The sequence below is a fragment of the Culex quinquefasciatus genome, chromosome 1, assembly GCF_015732765.1.
Source record: "Culex quinquefasciatus strain JHB chromosome 1, VPISU_Cqui_1.0_pri_paternal, whole genome shotgun sequence".
NCBI lineage: Eukaryota > Metazoa > Arthropoda > Insecta > Diptera > Culicidae > Culex > Culex quinquefasciatus.
The window spans coordinates 132,461,790-132,486,784 of NC_051861.1; the positions used below are offsets into that span (position 1 = coordinate 132,461,790).

At 42.0% G+C, this 24,995-nt stretch overlaps 2 protein-coding genes and 1 long non-coding RNA gene across 3 annotated transcripts in view; 1 reads left to right on the top strand and 2 right to left on the bottom strand.

Moving 5' to 3' along the window:
• The window catches only part of LOC6052276 (proteoglycan 4), a 176,572-nt gene that overhangs the window by 106,372 nt on the left and 45,205 nt on the right, over window positions 1-24,995 (bottom strand). The gene's annotated exons all lie outside the window — the stretch shown is intronic.
• Window positions 189-7,073, top strand: LOC119765420. The gene is made up of 3 exons (XR_005276710.1): window positions 189-239; window positions 329-374; window positions 7,018-7,073. It is a non-coding gene; the product is annotated as an uncharacterized LOC119765420 (long non-coding RNA).
• LOC119765419 (actin cytoskeleton-regulatory complex protein pan1-like) lies at window positions 5,918-7,589 on the bottom strand. Its single transcript, XM_038249226.1, has 2 exons — window positions 7,314-7,589; window positions 5,918-7,254 (listed from the first exon to the last, which is right to left on the bottom strand). Exon 2 carries the CDS (start codon window positions 6,900-6,902, stop codon window positions 5,985-5,987), a length of 918 nt encoding a protein of 305 aa, XP_038105154.1. The 5' UTR covers window positions 6,903-7,254; window positions 7,314-7,589; the 3' UTR covers window positions 5,918-5,984.

The window sequence follows — 24,995 nt, forward strand, 5'->3', positions numbered from 1 at the left end:
AATAAATTAAAATCCTATCAGTGTCACCCCGGTTTACAGTATGTTGAGGGAGATTTTCGGGCTCTTTTCAGCGACAAACACCGTTAGTTTTAAGTGTTAGGATAGCTAAAAGCTGTAATTATTTCATTAGGTTTAGGTACAATTATAATTCAACTCCTACTTACATCGGTCACCCTAGTTCAGCACTGATTTCAACAATCTCGACCGAGAATCTACCGGATTTGCGGGCAACTATAATGGTAAGTATTTTTCTTTTTTTCAACAGGTCTTAGTTTTAATTTTGTGAACTTACACTACTGCAAATAACCTCAAATTATTTCTTTTTCAGGGTTTTCCAACCAACGGAGCGGGCAGCGTTCGAGGTCACCTGTTTGGTGCGTGTTTTAGGATTAATTTAAGAAATTTAACTAATTTTAAACTACTCACTAATTATTCAGCAGAAAAGATCTATTTTATAACTCTTCTCCCGTTCGCAATCTAATCAAATTGCCTTTTTCGCACTAATGCACCACCTTTCACCAGGACACTTTCTCGCAACTTAATTCTTGTTTACGTTTTGTTTATCTTCGCGCACTTCGCTTGACGTTTCGTCCCACAAACGTCACTGTCTGCCCGAGAAGTACTTTTACGGCGGTTACTGTACCTCGACCGACCTTTACACACTCGATCCCGCGGGGGGCTTCTTGTGCGTGACATTTTCTGCGCCGCGTCGGAACAGTTCCCCGACCCGTTAAGCTGGTCCGAAACTTCCGGTTCAGGCTTACACCCTTGCAGATCCAAGCGCGCAAGTTTTGCAACCGGTCGTCGTATGAAACCGTCCGCCGTCTGCACCACCGCATCTCGTACTCTCCCATCTCGTCCAGGGCTGACCTCCACTACTCGTCCTCTGATCCAGCCGTTCCGTACCTTCTCCTCCACCACGATCACCAAGTCGCCTACCTCAATCGGCATTGCCTCCTCCAGCCACTTTGTTCTGCGAGCAATCGTCGGGAGATACTCGCGGATCCAACGCCGCCAGAACTGATCCAGCATCGCTTGGCAAAGCTGCCAATCTCCTCTGCATGCCAGCTTCGGTTCCATCGACGTCTTCGGGGGCTGAACCACTCCGCGTGAGCTCAGTAGTAGAAAGTGGTTTGGCGTCAGAGCCTCTTGCTGTTCCGACTGCAGTGGGATGAACGTAAGCGGCCTTGAGTTAACGATGCTCTCTGCTTCCACCAGCAGAGTCGCCAAAGTCTCCTCGTTTGGGACCCTGGAGGTGTACATCGCTGCCAACGCCGTCTTCACCGACCTCACTAACCGCTCCCAAGCGCCTCCCATGTGGGGCGCAGCTGGCGGGTTGAAAACCCATCGCGTGTTGGTGTTGGTGAACGTTTCCGCCAGTTGGCCGTCCAGCTTGTTCATCTCCAGTCGCAGCTCGTTGTTCGCCCCTACGAAGTTCGTTCCCCGGTCGGTCCGTATCTCCGCCGGCGCTCCTCTGCGTCCGATGAACCGCCGAATTGCTTGCTTGCAGGACTCGGTTGTCAGCGTGTGCACCACCTCGAGATGCACGGCACGGGTAGTGAGGCACGTGAACAATGCGATCCACCTCTTGGGCGTGCTGCGATTCACTCGTACGGCGATTGGTCCGAAGTAATCGATACCGGTGCAGGAAAACGGCCGCTCGAAGGCCTGCAGCCTCGCTGCAGGGAGTGGGGCCATGCGTGGGATAGCCAAAGTTTTCCCTTCCATCGCTCGCTTCAGCTTGCACAGTGGACAGTTCTTTGGAATTTTTCGCACCTCCGTACGCAGCATGGATACGAAAAATCGCTGTCTCACTTCGTTCACGACCGTTTCGCCGTTGGAGTGAAGAAACTTCCGATGATACCAAAACAGCAGCACGTTCGTCACCTGATGGCCTTTCGGTAGGATAATCGGAAACCGAGTGTCGTGCGACGCAAACGTAGCTTCGGAAATCCGAGAATCCGACCGAATCACTCCCGCTTCGTCCATGAACGGCGACAGCTTCCGGATCAGACTGGTTCGCTCCAGCTCCACCTGACGTCTCGGCGTCCGCTTTCCGCGCGCAACGGACAAGGTGGCCACCTCGTCTGGATACGCTTCGCTCTGCACTGTCCGGAAGATCGTCGTCTCCGCCATCAACAGTTCCTCCTGCGTTAGCAGTCCCTTCGTTAGCGGTTGCTTCCGGTAGTTCTCTACGAAGTTCTGCTTGTAACGGAGAGCGTACGCCACCGCCCGCAGCAGCCGCGTCCAGTCAGAGAAGCGTTGCCAGTCGATTGTCAGCTTAGTCACCGCTTCGCTGTGGACCAGACAGGCACGCAACTCTTCCTCCGTCGTCTCCTCTGTGGGATTCACGTCCATGGGCCACTCGATTTCCTGCGACAGGATGAAGAAACGTCCGTACCACGGGTAATCCGGCGAGAAACTTGGACCCCTCGGGCCCCACTTCGTGGCCAGATCCGCTGGATTCAGTTTTCCAGGACAGTGGCGCCACTCCGCGGCGTCCGACTTCGACAGGATCTCACCTACCCGACACGCCACGAACTGTCGGTAGTTCCGATGGTCCGAGTTGATCCAGGCCAGCACCGTTCTCGAGTCGGTCCACATCACGGTCTTGTCAATCTTCAGGCTGTGGCCATTCGTGATCGACTTCCGCAACCGTACTCCGATAACCGCACCGTTCAGTTCCAATCGAGGTATAGACAATGCCTTGAGTGGAGCCACTTTAGCTTTTCCCCCGATCAGCGCTACTTGAATAGTCCCGTCAAAGTACACCGCGCGAAAGTACGCTACGCACGAGTAGGCTTCCTCGCTGGCGTCACAGAAAACGTGCAGCTGGAGCGACACAATGTCAGCGATCGAGTACTTCGAGAAGTAGCAGCGGGGAATGCGCACCTCGCTCAGATGCTTGAACATGGCAATCCACCGCATCCAGCGCTCCTTCAGCTTGTCCGGAATCTTCTGGTCCCACTCGGTCTTCGCTCGCCACACCTCTTGGATCAGGATTTTTCCGTGGATGATGAAAAAGCAAAGCAATCCCGCCGGGTCAAAGAGCGACATTACGATCCGCAGCGCTTGCCGTTTCGTAGGAAGATCGGCATCGAACGTTAGCGTCATCGTGAAGGTGAAGACGTCTTCGTCCGGCTTCCAGTACATTCCCAGCACTCGCTCCATCGGGTCGTTCTTGTCCAACTGCATGCACTTCTCGAGAGCAGGATCGTTCTCCCCGACCCGTGCGAGAACCTCCTTGGAGTTTGACAGCCAGTTCCGGAGATCAAAGCCGCCTAGAGAGTGTACGTGCTTCACTTCCAACGCCAGCTTCGTCGCCTCTTCCACAGAATCGGCACTGTCCAGGTAGTCGTCCACGTAGTGCTTTCGGATGATGGCTTCCGCAGCTTCGGGGTAGTCGTGCGCGTGCTCCTCTGCATTCCGGTTCTTGACGAACTGCGTCGAGCATGGCGAACATGTGGCCCCGAACGTCGCGACGTCCATCAAGTAGACTTCTGGTTCCTTCGTTGAGTCGTCACGCCACAGCAAACGTTGAGCGTTCCTGTCTTCCTTCCGTATCTTGACCTGGTGAAACATCTCCTTGATATCGGCGCAAAGTGCCACTCGCTTCTCCCGGAAACCGAACAGCACGTGCAGAAGGGTCTTCAAAAGATCCGGGCCTTTGAGCAGCATCGTGTTCAGCGAGACTCCGTCCACTTTGGCGGCAGCATCGCAAAAAATGCGGACCTTCGACGGTTTCTTCGGGTTCAGTGCGACACCTAGCGGTAGGTACCATGTGCGCCGAGGGTCAGCTTCCTCCAGTTCTGCCGGGGTGGCCTTGTGGATGTACCCCTTTTCCTGGTACTCGGACAGCTGCCTCACAACACTCTCGCCAATCACCGGATCCTTCTGGATTCGTCGTTCCAAGCACTGCAGTCGACGCTTCGCCATAGGATAGCTGTCGGGAAACTCGAAGCAGTCGTACTTCCACAGCAGCCCCGTTTCGAATCGCTGGCCGACCCGCTTCGTCGTTTCTTGCAGGATCTTGTTCGCTCTCTGGACTTCATCAGATTCCGGACCTGCTGTCGCTTCCACACCCAAGCTTTCAACCGAGAAGAACTCCTTCACCAGATCGTGCAGCGTTTGGTCGTCCTGGCATTCGCACACGTGAAAACTGTGTACGCGTCCAGCAGTATGGTCCTGCTTGCCGTACACTGTCCACCCGAGTCGGGATCGCGCCGCAATCGGTTCTCCAGGCTGTCCTTCTCGGACCTTCAGCATCGCCGTGACGTGAGCGTTGTCATTCCCAATGAGAATGCGTGGAGCAGCGTTAGCGTAGTCCTTCACCGGCAGGCCTTGCAGATGTGGAAACGTCTTAGCCAGTTCTGCGTACCGCAAAGACTGTCGTGGCAGATCCAGCTTCTTCACCGTCCGCACGTCGTTAAGCGCAAACCTGGCCTCGTCTTCGCTACCGGAAATCTCCAGCGCGATCCGCTGAGACTCCGATTCGGTGCGCTTCACGTTCGCCGTCCACTGCAAGCACAGCGGAAGCACCTCACCGTCGACGCCGAGCTCCTTGGCGATCTCCTCGTCCACCATCGTCCTCGACGATCCGTCATCCAAGAATGCGAAAGCTGACACCGTACGGTTGTTCCCGTGCAGCTCTACTGGGATGATTCGGAACAGCGCCGTCTTCCCGGCGTAGTGATGGTTGGTAATCGCGTTCGCTCCTGACACCTTCGGTTCGTTCTTCTCCCGCTTCTGCTCAGCGCGCTTCGACTCCGTGCCTCCCGACTTCTGCTTATATTGCAGCAGAGCATGATGCTGCTGTTGACACCCGTCAATGTCGCATTTGTCGCTGCTTCGACACGGCTTCTTCCCGTGAACACCTAGACAATTGCCACACAGTCTGTATTCGTCGACTATCCTCCGACGTTCTTCCAGCGTCTTCTTCCCGAACTCGGCGCAATCCTTCACGCGGTGTTTGGGGTCCTTGCAGACGAAGCACGCCGGCGCCGCTTTCTTCTCTGTAACCTCCTTGACTGGCGTCCGTGACACGTCTTCGGAGGAGTGCGCGCCGCAGAAGTTCTTGTCCTTGCTGCTCTTGTCCAGTTTCACAACCCGCGCCTGCTGTTGTTGCTGCTTGGACCCATAGCTAAGCGTTACGTCCGAGGCTGCCTTCACCAACGCTGACATGTAGCACGCAAACGTCGTCAGGTTCACCTGGCTGCAACGCTCCTTGTACAGCGACCAATCCAGCTTCGCGTTCGCAGGCAGCTTCTCCACCAGCTCGAACAGCAGCATCGGGTTGTTCAGGTGTGCCTCGTGTCCTCCAGCTTCCAGATGATCGCAGAGCAGCTGAACCGCCAACCCGAAATCGATGTAGGTCTCAAGCCGGTCCGGCTTTGGCGCTGGCGCGTCGTGCACCTTCTGCAGCAACGAGTGAATCAGCATCTCCGGCCGTCCAAAAAGCATCTCCAACGTGGCCATAGCGTGCGGCACTCCCGCCGGATGAAGCAAGCGTCCTTGCACCCTTTCGTACGCGTAGCCTCGAACATACTTCTGCAACCTGGCCAAATTCTCTGCATCCGAAAACCCGCACGCGTTCGTCGTGTTGACGTACGCGCTTATGAACAGCGGCCAGTCCTCAGGATTTCCCGTGAACACGGGCAGCTCCTTCGAGATCACCTGCCTGGCAGCGAGCTGTTGCGGAGTCGGTCCGTAGTAGTCCGGTGTGTCATCGTTGCGGTCCACCTGGCTTCTATTTGCCCGTGGCGGTTCTTGCAAACCCGGAAGCTTCGTAAACGACTGCGGTCGCCCCCCTGTTGTCTGCCCTCCTCCAGTCCCAGTGTGCGTCTGCGTAGTTCCTCCTGCTGACTGCTGCGGACCCGGTTGAGTTTGCGATTGCCCTCCTGGATTCATCTGCTGACCGTTCCCTTGAACACTACTCGCACTCACTTCCGAATTCAACACTGGTTGTCTTGACAGAAGACTCTGGATCAGACTAGTGGGGGTTGGGGTTTCCCGTTCGCGGGAGTCGGAGAAGACTTAATTGGACTTGGAGAAGATTCCGCGATATTTGTGCCCGGTGCAAATGGCTTTTGAGTGGCATGCTTCGAAACTATAGTCTCTGAGACTCTCCCAATAAAACCTCCTAACGTAGACTGCGCTACTGTGTCGTTCAGGGAAATCCCGTCTAACGCCCTATCTAAAACGGTTCGGTTTCCACCGGCCGGTTGTCCCACCTGACCAGCGACTGTTCCAGATGTCGTCGGGTTCCCCGCTTGTTGACCAGTTCCAGCTGAAGTCTTCGTCGGTCTCAAAAGCGTCGAGCTCATTACCTCCTGATTCTGCTGCCACCTCTTCACCTTGCTGCGCGAACTTTGCTCCGAAGCCACGCTTCGGCCATCGCCGTCATCATCTCCGATTTCCAACTCCTCGAGCAGTCGGAACGTCTCTTCGAGCGCCTCCGTTTCGACCTGTAGCTTCAACGCCGCTAGTTCCGCTTCCTGCACCTGCTTCTTGGCAGCCATCTCCGCGTCTCGCTGCTTGCTCTCCAGCTCCAGGCGTTGTAGCGCGAGCTTTTTCTGCTCCTCCAGCTTTTGGATCTTCAGCTGAGCCAATCTGGTTCGTGCGCCGACGCCGGACTGCACCGAACTTGCCTTGGAACCCGCCTTCGATCCCGCTTTCGACCCCGCCTTGGAACTCTTGGCCTTGCCATCGTGTTTCTTGCCGGGTTCTTCCACTGGTGGCTGGGGTCTTGGTGTCGGCCTCTGGCATGGAGGGCAGTAGAACGACCGACTATGCGCCGCGATGCTATCGTTGACGCCGACGCACTCGTAGTGCATCCACGACCCGCAGACACAGCAGCTCACCATCCGGTCCGTGTTTGGAAAAGTGCACAGCATGCAGTCCATCCTTCCTATCGGGCGATCTTTTAGTTTGTTGAGGGAGATTTTCGGGCTCTTTTCAGCGACAAACACCGTTAGTTTTAAGTGTTAGGATAGCTAAAAGCTGTAATTATTTCATTAGGTTTAGGTACAATTATAATTCAACTCCTACTTACATCGGTCACCCTAGTTCAGCACTGATTTCAACAATCTCGACCGAGAATCTACCGGATTTGCGGGCAACTATAATGGTAAGTATTTTTCTTTTTTTCAACAGGTCTTAGTTTTAATTTTGTGAACTTACACTACTGCAAATAACCTCAAATTATTTCTTTTTCAGGGTTTTCCAACCAACGGAGCGGGCAGCGTTCGAGGTCACCTGTTTGGTGCGTGTTTTAGGATTAATTTAAGAAATTTAACTAATTTTAAACTACTCACTAATTATTCAGCAGAAAAGATCTATTTTATAACTCTTCTCCCGTTCGCAATCTAATCAAATTGCCTTTTTCGCACTAATGCACCACCTTTCACCAGGACACTTTCTCGCAACTTAATTCTTGTTTACGTTTTGTTTATCTTCGCGCACTTCGCTTGACGTTTCGTCCCACAAACGTCACTGTCTGCCCGAGAAGTACTTTTACGGCGGTTACTGTACCTCGACCGACCTTTACACACTCGATCCCGCGGGGGGCTTCTTGTGCGTGACATTTTCTGCGCCGCGTCGGAACACAGTACATCAGTTGAACCAAAAGAACCATGCTTCTCCATCGAAATCAGTAATCTTTTTTTTATTAAAAAATCATGTTTCAAAATCTTGTTCATAGAAATTCATCATTTTTGGTAAGTAAATATTTTCAGATGCGAGCTCGCGAGCTCCAAATAAGCAAATAAAGTTTTCATTTGATCTTTAATTGAATTCAGCTATGTTTTTAAAATTTCTAAGTTTAAGTTTTCATTAGAAGCCTAACTCATCAAATTTTTTTTCGCAGCGTGGTGAGCTAAAATTTGTTCAGCCGTTCCGGAGATATTTTTTTTAAATTTTTCTCTGCGAAAACCGTTATAAAAAATAATTTTAAGGACCATTCTTGTTCAGATAGGACAACTCTAATCGCCAAACAAAAATATCTGGGTCTAATTTTGTTGGCCAAAAAACTCCCAAGCCGAATTTGAGCTTAATCGGAGCAATTTTGATCTGGATCCGGCTGGACGCTGTGTTAAAACATTTATTTATCATGATACCTATTAGTACATGATAGCAAATGTAAATTTACAGAAATATTGTTGTACATGTTTTAAAAATAATTAACCTTGAGAAAAGTCGTAAGTCTTCAATAGCAACGCACAAAGGGGAATTGAACACCCCCTGTCCCCTCGGACAAATATTCGTAACAAGGCCCAGCAGGCCCAACGTTGGAGGCCAACAAACCAGCAGATAGCAAGCGACGACCAGCGTACGGAGAAAACTAGTATTACACAAGTTAGAATAACAAATTAAGTTTATATTTAATACTAAGGGCAGCGAATGACCAAAAGGTTAAAGCTGCCAGAAATAAACGAATTAACAACAACAATATCAATACACCCAAACGAAAAATATATCTCAAAATCTGCAACAGTGGATTTGCTGCAAAAAATGTTATATTTTATTACATTTTTTGCAGCAAGCCCATAGATCATTTTTGCCCGCGTGTAAACACGTCAGCGATCTGCATTTCTCACCAACACATAGAATGCTGGCGCGTCCCCGAGCAACACTCTAGAGAGAACATTATGTTCGCGCTCTGTCTTTCACCATTCATCAAGCGTCCATGGCGCGGTGGTAGCGTGTCGGATCAGCAACCTAGAAGTTGATGGTTCAATCCTCGTTCTATTAAGATTTTTTTTCTACAATACAATCAATCTGCCGTCGGTAATGTCAATAATTGTCGGTAACGGGCAAAAATGTCATACCCCTATATCGCAAAAAATGCATGAGGACAGATTCCATGCAGATTCTGATATACTTTCATGCCGCCATGTATCACAATCATGCGACCGCCGGTTGGGTGTAGCAACGCCCTTTCAAAATGTTCCAAAATTTTAAAAATATTTTTTTCGAAAAATCTGAAAATTTCGCAAATGTTTCACTTTTTAGTATTGAACATAGGATCATAAGTTTTTGGAGATATTGGTACTAGAGAATAAAAGATAATTTGCATGATTTTCTTGTTTTCAAAGGTCCAATCCTCAATGTCAATTTTATTGGAAATTTTCTCAAATTTTCGAAAAAAATATTTTCAGGAATCGATCATGGACACACAAAATCGAAAAACTGAAATTTTTCAGGTAAAATTGAACTATTAAGTGGCTACACGGTTAAAATAAAAGTTGAATTTTGGAATGTTGAGAATTGGGTAGTTTGAATATTACCTCTTTTTTGAGTTATAATTACCTAAAAAATGTTTAAAAATGGGTCATTCCCTCTCAACTGTGCACGAAAAAGTGCAAATTTGAAAATTCCCTTTTCCGATCCTGCTCAAATTTGGCAGAACTGTTGATACTATCAAAACATGCAAGAATCCCGAATTTCATCCAAATCGGACCACCCCCTCCATTTTTGTACCTCCCCAAAAAATCGACTTTTTGGCGATTTTTTACCAAACCTCCTAGTTTCAAACGGCGATAGCTCAGGAACAACAAATCTTAGAAGGTCGGTCTTAGACTCAATTTTGAAGGAAATTGGACGTAGAATCCATTTCCGTGATCAAAATGTCGATTAATTTATTTTTTCTACCTGTATTGCGCAATTGAAAACTTTAAACGGCTGTATCTCAAAACACCCCAACTTATTTTTTTTATTTGACCTCACCATCGTGTTCCTCGGCCAATTTTACATAAGAATCACTTATCGACAGAAATGAATATGTTTCGTTCCAGAGATATCGAATTTTAAAGTTTTGTGTTTTCGAGATTACCTACATCAGCAGCTTCATTCGCCGCATCTGCTAGAAGCACACAGGCGGGCTGATCAATAACTGCTACCTGGCCATTTATTAAAATAATGTTTACCTGATGAATATTTATCTGAAACTGATGAAAATTCATCATTTTCTGATGTAATATTACAATTTGTTTTGACACAAAATCTCATTTCCTGATGAATAATACCATCTTTTTTTTCTGTGTATATCTCGAAAACGGTGCATTTTAAATATTTGTATGGGACTTCGGATAATCGAATGACGAACAATTTTTTTTCTCTTTCTTGTTTTAAACATCAAATTCGAGTTCTGCAACCCCATTTTAGTCAAATTTGAATAGTTGATTGCCTATTAAATAATAAAATGCATTTTTTTAAATATTTCAACACCAACATATTGGCCGCCATCATGGATTTAAAAGTTTTAAATCACTTTAACGTAGTTTAGGGGTCATACTTAAACTCGACAATTAAACAATCAGGCAACGAAAAAAAAAATCCGCGATTCGATTATCCGAGGCCTTCGGATAATCGAGTCTGGATTGTATTTCGAATTTCGCGGCTTTTCACGGTATTGACCAGATTTCACGGCCAAGGGCAAATTTCACTAATTATACGGCTTCCGCGAAATCACGAAAAATCACTAGCCCTAAAGCCCTTGTGGTACATGATAAATAAAGTTATAGGAATATTTTTATTTCTGTGTTTACGGTACCCAACTTCTTGAGACTAAAATTCCATGCATATCAGGCGTTCCGCGAATTCCCAAACCCAAACCCAAACAAAATGAATAAAAAGTGTCAAGAGAATGTCTCAATCGTAGCAACCTGGCTATTTTAATCAGTTTAAACAAAGCTCGCTTGCTCGAACTTCCTAATCCCACAGGTTATCACTTTTCAATGAATGCAAATTGAATTTCCCAAAGCTGCCAAAAGTCTTCACCTAATACATAATAGATGAAAGCTCTTCGAGCAGCAGAATTCCTTCGTCGCACACACAATGAACGGAAACAATACCCCGGCGACCCGACAAACAAAGGCAAACTTCCTTTTATTAGCGGGGTGTGATGAAAGGCAACAACAAGACGAAGAAAAAAAAAGTACCAGTTGGCAAACACAACAGCAAAAAAAAAACCCTTAGTTGCGAACCATTATTAAGTTAATCCATTAAGCCGGTGGAGATCCCCATCGGTATATCAAAGAGTCCGTCCTTTCATTCCGCCACAAACCCAGTTCTAGCGCGACTTCCAGACGAGGTGAAGAATATAAAAAAACCAGTCCACAGTTTGTGCGCCCTTCTGGGAGTGAAAGTTGACAAAACAATACCTCCTTTTTCCAGCAAACAACAACAACGCAGTTGGCTGTGCAAGGTAGCGAACCTTGAAGGTGTGCACCCTCGAGGCCGAGAGTGGCACCTGCTGCTGCCGGGTTGCTGCGATCTCCGGTGGGGGTTTCAAGACCTGCTTCACCTTCTTCTTGTGCTGGACAAAAATAACCGCACACTGTGTAACAGATGCAATTTTTTTCAAGTGTTTATTGTGTGGAGGGTAGGGTGACCGGGGATGGAATTTTAAACTTTTGATTTTAAAGTTGGTTAGCTGGTCACCCGAACCTTGCCTTGCGACTGGAGTTTAATTTTGCTTGGAGCAAACCAACCACGACACGGGAGCTCACCTTTTATGAGTTGCCATATTTTTCAATTCTTAGTTCTTGTTGTGGGACCGGAATTCTGTGTCCTTTTTGTGGCAAGAAGCGCTTGGGGACGACGATGCTCTTAAGGTTAGGCTTGCTTGAAGTTTCTCGTGAGTTGAAAGTTAAAGAATTTGATAAGGACGTGAAAAATTAAAATCCATTCCTCTTTTACGATACATGGAATGGTCGAACCCCCTCTAATCGATTTAATCCTACAACAGAACCCTAAATTTTCATTTCAGCAAACCCGTCACCAGAGTTGGGTTAATTAATCCAACCAAAGTTCATTGTCGCCACTGCGCGTTGCCATTCTTCGGTCAAAGTTACAAACCCCCAAAATCCGAGATCCCAACTCGTTCAACATGACCATGACCATTCCCTTCGAAGTCCAACCCCAACTCAATTTAGCCGGTTTCAATATGCCACTTGTGTTTCGCACATTATTTCCACACTCAATATCCCGACGACGACCCCCTACACGACGTGTTTGCCTGCCCTTCGCCGGTTGATTTTCGTTCTACCCTAGCTAATACCAATTCGTCTGTTTCAACCTCCGCCCCCGCCACCCTCGAAAATGGGGATATTTCACGCCGAGATATCCCTTTTTCGGGTTTGAAATCGTTTTTTGGGGCAATTTACAGCTCGTTAGGCCGGGTTTCCAAACCCAACCACGCGACGGGCCACACTTGGAAAACTACCCTAACCTCTAACAGCCCGGATTCGTGACCTTCTGCGAGCGCACGCTCAATTCGCAAAAGTCAATTTGTGATGAATAATTGAGTAAAGTTTCGTTCGGTGTGTCCCTTATTCGTGGAAACACTTTTTCGAACTGAGAATTCGTCGAATCTAATTGGAATCGATCGAAATTTACAATTTTCGCCTGAAAAAAAAATTCGGGAAAGTTTTAGTCAAATCGCAGGAGTCTGCGACCGAGCTGCCATCGCAGTAGGCATCTGCTCGAATTATTAATTTTAATTAACCCCTTTCTCCTGGCGGCGGTAAGGTAGGCCGCATGCAGAGTTGGTGTGCGGCTTAGGAGACAATAAATCATAGCAGGCCTTGCGGTAAGTTGTCATATCGCGGTTAGACTAGGGAAAGCATACCCTTTCCCATCACTAAAAAGTGGTGCTGTCTGAATGATGCTCGATAATCCGGGGTGTTCGTTGAAATTTACTAAAATCAAGTACACCAACCAGTAGAGCAGCTTTTTGAGAACATTTCTGTTTAGTTTGATTTTCACCAAAAGTTGTTCCATTTCATATACAAGCATTTTTCGAAAATATTTTTAAAGTCTATTCTCGTCTGATGAGAATGACCTAATTTGACCTAATTGACAAAATTGATAAAATAGAAAGCATTTTTCGAAAATATTTTTAAAGTCTATTCTCGTCTGATGAGAATGCACTGGAGCCCACGCAATTTCTATTATCGACCTAATTTGACCTAATTGACAAAATTTACAAAATTGACAAAATTTACAAAATTGACAAAATTGACAAAATTGACAAAATTGACAAAATTGACAAAATTGATAAAATTGACAAAATTGACAAAATTGACAAAATTGACAAAATTGACAAAATTGACAAAATTGACAAAATTGACAAAATTGACAAAATTGACAAAATTGACAAAATTGACACAATTGACAAAATTGACAAAATTGACAAAATTGACAAAATTGACAAAATTGACAAAATTGACAAAATTGACAAAATTGACAAAATCGACAAAATCGACAAAATTGACAAAATTGTCAAAATTGTCAAAATTGTCGAAATTGACAAAATTGACAAAATTGGCTAGGTTGAGAAAGTTGACAAAATTGACAAAACAGACCCAATTGACGAGAATAGGTATAATTCCCCTAGTTCAGAAAAAGGCTCAGATTTGGGAGGTCTTCTTCAAATTTCCTTAAATTTTCCAATTAAAAAAAAACAGTAATTTTTCAGTAAACAAGGAGGGTTTTTCCCCTTAAAAAGGTGACTTTCTGTTTTCTCCCCTCACAATCATCAACGCCAATTTCCAACGAACCTCCTCCTCTCAAGAATGGCTATTTAATCTTCCTTTGAAAAATCAATCGGTCCCGTCCCACCCAGAATCGGCGCGCACATTTTCCGGCCAGTGACAGTCAGTGTTTGCGTGCCGGGGAAATCGGAGAAGCTTTCATCTTTGGTCCGCACACCCTCAACGCGGGAAAACGGTCTTTTCCGTCCGAAAGAGCTTTGGAGTTTGATTTGAATTACAGAATTTCTTCATCCCGAGCGCGCAAATACCCTTTTTCCTTTGGAATTGTTTCTTTTTCTTTTATTCGTTCTTGATTCTTTTCCCCCTTTCCAAGAGAGAGAGGGAAAGCGGAAAAATCCCCCGGCAATCTTTTGATGTCGGTTCCTTGGCGTGGCCACGGAACGCAGCTTAAGCTCTTTCACAAGTGGACCGACCTCAAGGAGACCCTCGGACGGACCCGGCTTTCAAGGGTGATTTAATGGCTTTCGAATTGATTTGCGATGCTGATTTCGTGTTCTCGTGTCCTCGTTTTTTGATTTTCATCGTTAAATTGTGCGATTGTTTACGGGTTGAGATTTACGGATCATGACGAAAGCCACTCATCTCCATTACGGAAATCGTCGTTTTGGGGAGGGGCTTCAAATCGAAGCGCACGTGACTGAACGGCCTACGAAGTAACGAATTATTTGCCAAATCTTTAAAAAAAGGCAAGCAATCGTACTCTTCCCCCTTAAGTGGTCTTAATTTTAAACACTCACCAACTAAACAACGACCGGAAACTCCCTCGAGTGCTGAAAATTACGTGCTCGGTGCCAAAGTGAAAAGAAACACATCCTGCGGGGCATGTGAGTTTCTGTGCGAGTGAGTTTGTGTTCGTTTGTCTATTTATTCTTCGGTCGTGTAATCCGCCCTTTCAAAACAAGAAATAAAGTTATCCCCGGAGCTGAGTGAAGTTCGCCGCATCCGCTCAAGCCATCGCCCCTTCCTAAATACCTCCCTCTTCTCCCATGCAACACTTGAGCGAACCCCAATCCTCCTCCGATGGCAATTGATAGGGGGTCTACACAGCACTGTGTTATCTCTTTTTGCTTGAATACTCGATGGGTTGGCACAGACAAGGAAACATAGGATACGTTTTACGTGACAAAAAAACCGCATGTTTTGGGCAAAAAAATTTCCACCTTGTCATGATTTTTTTTAATTGTGCTTTTTGGAAAAACAAAATTTTACTTGAAAAAACTAACATTTCAATGTGGGCAAATCTTCATTTTTACTACTTTTTGAAATTTTTGAGTTGATTCCAAAATACTTAAAATATTTTTATTTCTTTATTGTAAAATTTTACAAATGTCTTTTTTTAACATTAAAATTTTTATTAGAAGTTTTCTCAACTTTTCGAAAAAATATTTTTAGAAATGGACAATCATAGATACTATTTTAAAAATAACAAAATGGGATTTTTTTTAGTTAAAATTATACTTTACGTGGCTATATTTCGAAAACGATGCACTTAATCAAAAAATCTGTAGAGAACTTCTGGATTAAAAATTTGATTTACATTAAAAACTGAAGTAAAAAAAAAATTAACCCTCTACAACCTAACCCCGCCTTTAGACGGGCTTCGATCTAAAAAATCGCCAAAAATCAATTTTCCAACCGATTTTTGATATTTAAAAAGCATTGGAAAGAAGAACTCTTAAAATTTTAGAAAATTTCAGGGTTGGAAGTTTAACTTGTTTTATGTGACTTTGCCAATGTTTTTAAAAATGTCATTTTTTTAGGGGTCAACTTTGGCTGTGTTTTTTACTAACATTTCCTATATTTTCAGTAAAAAGAAGTATGCAGTAATTTTTGTAGTGTCCCAGACTATGCCGCTACGCATTTTTTGCAATTTAAATGATGATGGTGCGATTCTATGGCAAAAAATGTGAAAAACATGCAAAAAATTGAAAAAGTGACTGTTAAAACATGAAAAAATTAGATAGGCGAAATGTAATTATATTAGATGGTAGAGTAGGCCAAATACTACCAAAAACAAACATAAACTAAACAAGATAAATGCAAATTAAAATACTAAAAATAAAACAAGAAAAACATAAAACAAGAGAAGTAAAGTTTTTCGTAGAACAAAAGTTGCTCAAAATGACCTCCTGAACACGGGAAAAATAAATATTTTCGAAAAAAAAATTTGGGCAGTAGAGGGTTAAGTAAAATTTCTATTTAAAAAACACTTTAAAAAACAAAACTCGACAACAACATTATTTTCCTTTTTGTATGCCTCAAAAGTTGCGGTTTTTTGTGTCTAAAAAATATTAAAAAAATCAAAAATGAAAAAAATATGAATTTTGCCAAAAGAAAGAGTTTTTGTACAAAAAAAATGTAATTAATTAATTTTCCGTGTACCTACAACTTTGCCTGCCGATGACACCAAACTATCAGAAAATTCATTCAAAAGATACGGATTGTCGATTATTAACGTACCATTTTTTGCCAAAATTGTATGGGGCCTTGAATGAGTGAACTAATGACACAAAATGACTTCCGATCGATTTGATATGCTCGGCAAAGTTGTTGGTTATGATTAAGACTTTTCTGAAAAAATGGGCACTTTCTATTACCAAATTTTTATATTGCCTTACATAACTCTTCCCCCTTTATATATTTGTTATGTCCTAAACCTCTCAACTGCCAATTTTTTAGCTGAAGACGGACTTTTTTTTTATTCTGGCCAAAGCATACTAAAAAAACTAACATTTTAAAAAGGCGCAATAATAAGTTTTAAAGAATTTTGAAATGATAGCCGTTATTATGAAATACTAAAAATATAATGTGATGAGGAAATTCCACAATTTTTTTAATGTTGAAATTTGGATCAATAGTTTCTTAGAACAGTTGCCAATACAGTGTACTTCAAAGAGGTGGAGCCCAAAACTGTCACCAATTGGAAAGAAAATGTCGGTCTCAGTGGAAAAATGTTGTCAATTATTGCCAAAAATTTAAATTTTTATTTAAAAAAAAACAGTTTATAGGTTGAAAACTAATTAAGATACATTGAATAACGCTGACTTTTGTGTTTGATTCCAATCAACAATAGCACTTTCAGACTTTTTATTTGGGGTCGCTGGACTATGTTAACCAATAGGCAGACTAAAACATTTGTGGTAACTAGTGTGAGAACTTAACTAGAAATGAATTTAACTAAACCTTTTTCACATTTGCTCACCGCGTCAATATTGATCCAACTTACCTGAAAAAGAGAAAAGACAAAATAAGTGATATGTTATAGAAATAACAATCGTGAGGATTGACATTGAATGATAGCTTCCAGAATAGAGAAATTCATAAGATAAGATTCATAAGATTTTTTTTCTCTCAGTCACATTTTTTTAATGCATTTTTTTTACATTTACATGGATTTGTTGATAACTCTGGAGCCCAAATTATTTATTTCAACTAAAACAACAATAAATACAACAATGTCAAAATTGTCAAAAATGTTAAAACTGCCAAAATTGACAAAATTGACAAAAGCGACAAAAGCGTCAAAATTGTCAAAATTGTCAAAATTGTCAAAATTGTCAAAATTGTCAAAATTGTCAAAATTGTCAAAATTGTCAAAATTGTCAAAATTGTCAAAATTGTCAAAATTGTCAAAATTGTCAAAATTGTCAATATTTTCAAAATTGTCAAAATTGTCAAAATTGTCAAAATTGTCAAAATTGTCAAAATTGTCAAAATTGTCAAAATTGTCAAAATTGTCAAAATTGTCAAAATTGTCAAAATTGTCAAAATTGTCAAAATTGTCAAAATTGTCAAAATTGTCAAAATTGTCAAAATTGTCAAAATTGTCAAAATTGTCAAAATTGTCAAAATTGTCAAAATTGTCAAAATTGTTAAAATTGTCAAAATTGTCAAAATTGTCAAAATTGTCAAAATTGTCAAAATTGTCAAAATTGTCAAAATTGTCAAAATTGTCAAAATTGTCAAAATTGTCAAAATTGTCAAAATTGTCAAAATTGTCAAAATTGTCAAAATTGTCAAAATTGTCAAAATTGTCAAAATTGTCAAAATTGTCAAAATTGTCAAAATTGTCAAAATTGTCAAAATTGTCAAAATTGTCAAAATTGTCAAAATTGTCAAAATTGTCAAAATTGTCAAAATTGACAAAAATTGTCAAAATTGTCAAAATTGTCAAAATTGACAAAATTGACAAAATTGACAAAATTGACAAAATTGTCAAAATTGTCAAAATTGTCAAAAATGTCAAAATTGTCAAAATTGTCAAAATTGTCAAAATTGTCAAAATTGTCAAAATTGTCAAAATTGTCAAAATTTTCAAAATTTTCAAAATTGTCAAAATTGTCAAAATTGTTAAAATTGTCAAAATTGTCATAATTGACAAAATTGACAAAATTGACAACAACATAGTCAAGAAATTGGGATAATCAACTCCGAACTGCCCTTATCTATGTCGGTATTTACAGACAACAGAAGGTGTGCGAGAGAGAGATTGAGGAAAATCGGAAGAAAACTCAATTAGAAATAAAGAAGCCAGTAAAAGCTTGGTGAAAGCGGTTTTCTTTCATTGCCCTTCCGGAAATCGAACAAACGGTGAGAAGGGGGGTGGGGGAAACTGCGGATAACAATACTTGTCTGGCACAATAATATAATAGGGGTCGTTAGGCGCGTTGTATGCAAAGCCGCCCCCCGGTTGCTTCGATTGGCAGATCGTCGTCGGTTGGGTGCGTTTAGCAATCGCAAATAAACAGACTATTTGATCGGGATAATCGCAAACAGATGGTGGATCGATTACTTAGCGGATCTTGCAAACAACCATGCGGCTCCACGCAACTGTCAATGTTTGCCGAGCATGGTAAATACACACCCCGTGTTAAGTACAACAATAAATTCAAAGCATTAAATTTATGCTTTGCTACGGTGCTGCTGCTAGTCCACTGAACTATGGCACGGGCCCGAAACTATGAATGCTAAATAGAGTCAAGCTCACAATTCAACAAAAGCCTTGCCGCCATCATAAACAAAACAAAAACAAGCTTACACACAGTGAAATGCATCCCTTTGCAAACACACGTTGGACATCTCTGGTTGGTATCTCTCTCTCTGGCCGAGGACGACGTTGGGCGCTCAAATCCTGCAACTTATGCATCCTAAGCCGGGGCCGGGCGCTTCTGAGTGTGATTGTATGTGTGTTTTGTTTTAGCAAACAATATTCCATAATTCATGTGATGACTGTTGGTGCTGCCCCCTCTTCTTCTGCTCCTTTGGAGCTTGCAGCCAGATACTGTCAAAATGAAAACGCTGGGCGCAGCAAGCCGCCAATCGTGAAAACGAGATTTTCCCACCCTCGCATCCAAGCACACAGCTTTTTACTGCTCTACCATGCGGAAGCGTAAAAAAGCAGCATGGCCTGCTTAGTCACTCGCGCTGCGCCGTTTGACAAGGATGAATGGACCAAATGCAAAAGTGGAAAGTTTAGTAAACTACCTGCGAGATGGGCAATGAAAAGTGTGCGTCCCCTTTCATTTGAAGGGACTATTCACGAGGACCCTCTCTGTCGCTGTGAATTGAAGCAGCGCTTTTGTGTCATTATACGACGTAAACATCACTTTCATGTCGAATGAATCCAAGCAGTCGGGGCGAATAAGCTTACAGGGATAAAGGATACACTTTACACTTGCATGGCCTACTCAAAAATGTTAAAAATCAGAAAGAGATTTTGTGAACGGATCATATTTCTCAGAATGAAGAGGGGAGGAGGGATGCGTGGACATACCGTTACAGTCTCTCAGAGAGTCAAATGTTAACTGGAACAGTTTTGTTGTCTCAAAATTATGGAAGAAGCTGACTTTTTTTTAAGAAGCTTCTATTATATTCTAAAACTAGAGCACCCATGTCATTCTAGACTGGTGACAAGCAGCAATGTGCACTCTTTCCGTTTGTTTCGTCCATTTGCATACACTCGAGTGCCAGTGTTCGTAGCATAGCCACCTAATCCTGCCAGCAAGTGCAACTTGCAGCATCCATTAGTTTTGCCCCCCTCCCCTTCCTGCACAATCTCAGAAAAGGTTTGAAACAAATGTGTGTGCTTTCATTCTTTGCTCGTTTGCACTAAAAGCAATTAGTTGCTCGGCGCAGAGAGAAAGTTCGCTTGTTATGATTTATGAAGATATTACGTGTCTCGCGTGTTGCTTCTGCGACCTGTAATGTAACGAAGAAAAGTGATCATTTTTTCAAACAGTTTGAACATTTTTGCCCCCGCCGGCGGAAACCCCGGTAATCCAAGGAAACCATGGCGGTAAAACACCACCGCAAACTAAACTAATTAAAAAGTTTGCCCTGACAGTGCGCAGCAGCAGGCGGTGGCCAACTAGGATGCGCGTCCCGGATTGAAAACAGTCGATCATAAAAATTGACGAGCAAACCGCACAATATGAAACCGGCGTCCGGATGCTGCTGTGGCTACTTTGGTTAGCAACATAAAAAAGTGGAAACAATTTACCAGTGAGCATAACCATCAACGCAGCAGCATAGTTTACTGAGCTAGAAAAACTTTTTAATTAAAACCACCCCCACACACACACACACACACACTCACACTTATTTAATTTAAATAACGCGCATTAAAATTCTCATCCATTCGCGTTGCCGTAAGTGCGGTGTTGTTGTGTAATGCATATATTCACTGTGTAGAGCTTTTTTCCCCCCAGATTTCTGTTTGTTTTGCTGTTACTCTTGTTGGGTTTTGTGGTGCTCTCAGTTTCAATGATAATTAAAATAAATTAGTATGAAATCTAGCCAGTTTGCAATTAGCTGTGGTTAGTGTTGAGTAATGAAAAGGGACCCGTATCCACCTGATTTGTTTTAAATTTCTACTAAACGTCAATTCTCAGTTTTTTTTTGTAAATTTTGTCAATTTTGGCAATTTTGTCAATTTTGACAATTTTGACAATTTTGACAATTTTGTCAATTTTGTCAATTTTGTCAATTTTGTCAATTTTGTCAATTTTGTCAATTTTGTCAATTTTGTCAATTTGGTCAATTTTGTCAATTTTGTCAATTTTGTCAATTTTGTCAATTTTGTCAATTTTGTCAATTTTGTCAATTTTGTCAATTTTGTCAATTTTGTCAATTTTGTCAATTTTGTCAATTTTGTCAATTTTGTCAATTTTTGTCAATTTTGACAATTTTGACAATTTTGACAATTTTGACAATTTTGACAATTTTGACAATTTTGACAATTTTGACAATTTTGACAATTTTGACAATTTTGACAATTTTGACAATTTTGACAATTTTGACAATTTTGACAATTTTGACAATTTTGACAATTTTGACAATTTTGACAATTTTGACAATTTTGACAATTTTGACAATTTTGACAATTTTGTCAATTTTGACAATTTTGACAATTTTGACAATTTCGACAATTTTGACAATTTTGACAATTTTGACAATTTTGACAATTTTGACAATTTTGACAAATTTATATTTTTGTCGAAAATGTAGCTATCATTTTTAGAAATTTCATCCAGATTTAGTAGAAACATTTTATTTTTCATTAAGCTGGCTACACTGCCCTCCCAGCCTGCTTCGTCCTTACACGTAAAGCCCCAACTTTATTGGCGGCCGTAAAACTTTCCCGGGATGCGCCTACTGTTGCAGCTCTGACGTCCGGCCGAAAAAGGTCTTCCCGGATCATCAAAGGAAGCCGTTGCCCGGGCCAGAGTTTCCTAGACAACACACCGGTGGCCGTTGGATTAGAAAGTGTGGACGGGGGTCATGTTTGCGTCGTCCTCGTGGGAAAAAAACACGTGCTCGAGTTGGGGAAAATCAACACTCTCGCAAAAAGTTTGCTAGTGTTCGGTGCATGTGTGTGCGGTATTTTTTTTTTGCAAGAGACAAAGTTTTTAATCACTATTTTACTTGGCTTGCAGACGATGAGAGTTTTGGGGGGTGGTAAAAATCAGCACTATCGACATGATGTAAACAAATTTTAGCAAAAAGAGGAAAATCTACAAAAAGTTTGCCCCCTAAGGTCTTTTCCGGAGGGGCTACACATTGTTAGCCAGGATTTTAATTGGATTTAGTCCCGTTTTTCGGTGCTGAGTAGACAGCTTATAATCGAAAATTTACTTTGTTGTGCAACTATCATCCCAGTAGCCCATCACACAAACAACAAATCTCTGTCTACTTTGATGAAGGGGACTCCACTCCAGAAGTCGAAACTACTCGACAAGCCCCGCAGGCGGGCGATAATTATTCTGACAAGTTCAAAGCAATTTGTGAACCAGCTCACTAATTTTACCTCCTGTAAACCTGCGGAACCTCTTGTGTTTGTTGCGAGGGGTCGGCGGAAACTCTTCCGGAAGGTTATACTTTACATTTTCGCCTCGTAAAAACGGAAATAAAACGGGAATGGCCTTGGGAGAGGAGAAAAGGAAACAACTTTTACCCAAAGCTTGTTCGTTCTTTGACCAACAACACAAGAAGTTTGCCGGAAAAGAAAGGTGGGCAGAGGAAAAAAAATGGGTCAAAAGTTGTAGCTCTATGTTTGGAGAGAAAAAAACATGGTTGGTGTTGTTTAGCATCAGCTCCGGGGCGAAAAAAAAACTTATCCCAAATCCTCATTAAAATTGAGAAACCAAATTGATGAATTTTGACATCACGCAAACAATGATTTATGCACTCATTTGCAGTAGTGCTGCCAACGGATGCTAGTAGTTTGGTTAGCACTGAATGCCAGTAGAATCTGGTTTGAGTGTAAACTCAAAATACGAGTAAATAGAATCGAAACGTCAAATGAACATTTTTGACAGTTCCAAAGCCACTGCGTTCATCGTCCATCTTCGTTAGCCTGTCAGGACACAAAAACTGTCCCCAACATGAGCATGTCGTAACTCACCGTAACGAAAAGGTTCGCCAACACCCGTCAAAGCGCATCTGTCATCATCAGTAGCAGCTTCACGGAACGAGTTCGTCGCCACTACCACAGCAGGCGGGATATTGCAGCGCTTGCTCCGCTCCAAAAATTTGCATGTTATTCACAGAGTATTAGTTCCAATCGATGGCATTCGGTCTCCGTGTGTCTGCATCGCAGCCTAGTCGATGAATTTGCACTGCCAAGCCAGCAGCCCTGCTGATCCCCGGCAGATCAACCGCAACCGGTGACAAAAAAGAGGTACCCCGCACACATCACAGCAGGCGACGCTGCTGCCAATCCGCCAACGGCCATCACTACTACCAGAGGCTTTATCAATCCGCGCGACGAACTTCATTCTAATCACGCAACAAAGCACACACATCGCAGTAGTCCGCGGTTTGTTAGCCGTCCTGGCGCTACTGTCATGTTAGGGGAGATTAGGGGGGGAATGTTAGTTATTGTTGTTGTTTTTTGCTCCTCGAGCTCCGCTCGAGGCAAGAACCCACTGATGCACTTCTGTTTTTTTTCTCTCTCATCGGTGTGTTGTTTTTGCCTCGTTTGTCGCCAGCTGTCGTTTGTCACGCGAGTTGCATACCATGCAGGCGCCGTCGCCGCCTCGACCGCGGCTTAGTGAATCGAAGCGTGCGAACAGAGAGGAGGAGGAAAAAAAACCGGTGAGTGACACGAAAGTGTGGTGGTGCCGAAAGCCATATTTGGCAGAGTCGAGTCGATACTGGGATCTTTCGGCGGATGTCGTTGTGAGAGAAAAAATGCAAGAAAAAAAACACGGTCGTGACAGCTTGGTGACATAAATAACATTTTTTTCGTTTTGCAAACGGCGAAATGCGGAATGGAAATGTTACCGGTTGTGAAATTGGATTTTTCATTGACAAGTTTTATGAATGGGTTTGCAAATGACTTTTAAAGACAGAGAAAATGATTTGCTTTCATTCTGCTTCCTTATTCAATTATGTTTGGATTGTTTTACCAAATGTTGTGCAGGAATTGTCCACGAGCTGTCTGAGTAGGCTAAGATAAGATTTTTATCAGAAGGATCAGAAAATTTGTAGACAATTAAAATCGGTACAAAAAGACGTGGACAATCATGACACAATAGAAACGAAACATTCAAAATTGCAATTTTTCCCCAAAAAAAATCTGCTTCAGGTGGATTACTCTTGAGACAACAAACAAAATTTTGTAGAGTGCCTTTGATACCAAATCCGAATTTACACCAAAAAATTATGTTTTTATTGTTAACAATGTTTTCAAAGTTTTACAAACTATTTAAAAAAATGTTTGCCGTTTCCTCAAAAACATCAAAACTTTTTTTTAGTAGTGTCTATGAGCAAATAGATTGTTCGTGTGTTTAAAAGTTATTGGAGCGTTTGGTACGGTATGTCCACGCATCCTTCCATTTGAACGGTGAATTGACAAAACACATGGACGTTTGACTTAAAAAATACCCATTCAATGGGTGTTTTCCGGAATTGCAAAATAATGTTTGCAATTCGTTGCAATACATGATTTTTGCAGCACTCATCGTATTTATCCAAATCGATAAAGTTCGTTGATTCAAGCATAATGTTTCGATTCTTTTTTTAATTTTTTGGAAAAGCAATGAAGTGTATCAAAATTTTTAATAATTTGTTACAAGTAATATACTACTACAGTAGAGTTTTTTTATTTTCAAAAACAATTTTTATCAAAATCATATTTTTTTACACTCAACGTTTTATTCGAAATTTTGAATAAAAAATTCACGCTAAAAAGCTTTATGTGATAAATACTCAAATCTACGCAACGTTCAGTATTGTTTTGAAAATCATCACAATTTCATAAATTGTTAGTAGTGGCAAAATTTTAAATTTATTTTCTCAACATTATCGCTTGTTATGTAAAATATTAGATTCGATAGCACATTTCGTTTTTTACAATTTTATATTTTTATTTACAGCAATGCGAAATATTGAAAGATTTTTCACAATATAAGTGATTTTAGTGTAAAATAGATAACGTCAAAAAAGCATTGGATTTTTTTTTACTTTTTATTGAGTTCATAACGTTCATAATGCTGTTTTATTTTTGAGATGATAGGAACTATTCATAGAGAACTTGGAGACAATCTTATACTTTGACTCTCTTTTATCTCAATCCTCTAAAAAAAAATGCGTGTATTAATTTTCCATATTGAGATTATCCTTCGAGCAGGTTTTAAAGTTAAGAACGAAATAGAAGTTATCAAAAAGTCCTTTTGATGGTGGTTAAATCAATAAAAACATATAAAAATTTAAATATCAATTTCAACATGTCGATGTAAAAAAAATGGAAAATGCACTATACTAAACAGCAAAAAATCGAAGCTTAAAAAAAATTTTGTTGTGGAAAAAAAACTTTTTGCTGTACACATAGAAAATTCACAGGAAATCAAAACTTTTTTTAAATAATCATCGAACATGTTAAAAACAACTATTTCTTTCTAAATTACAAAATCGAGGCTTATAATTATTTTTTGCTTCTTG

What these genes read in the sequence shown, in the direction of transcription:
- LOC119765419 (XM_038249226.1), bottom strand. Translation starts at nt 6,902, where the DNA reads ATGGACTGCATGCTGTGCACTTTTCCAAACACGGACCGGATGGTGAGC.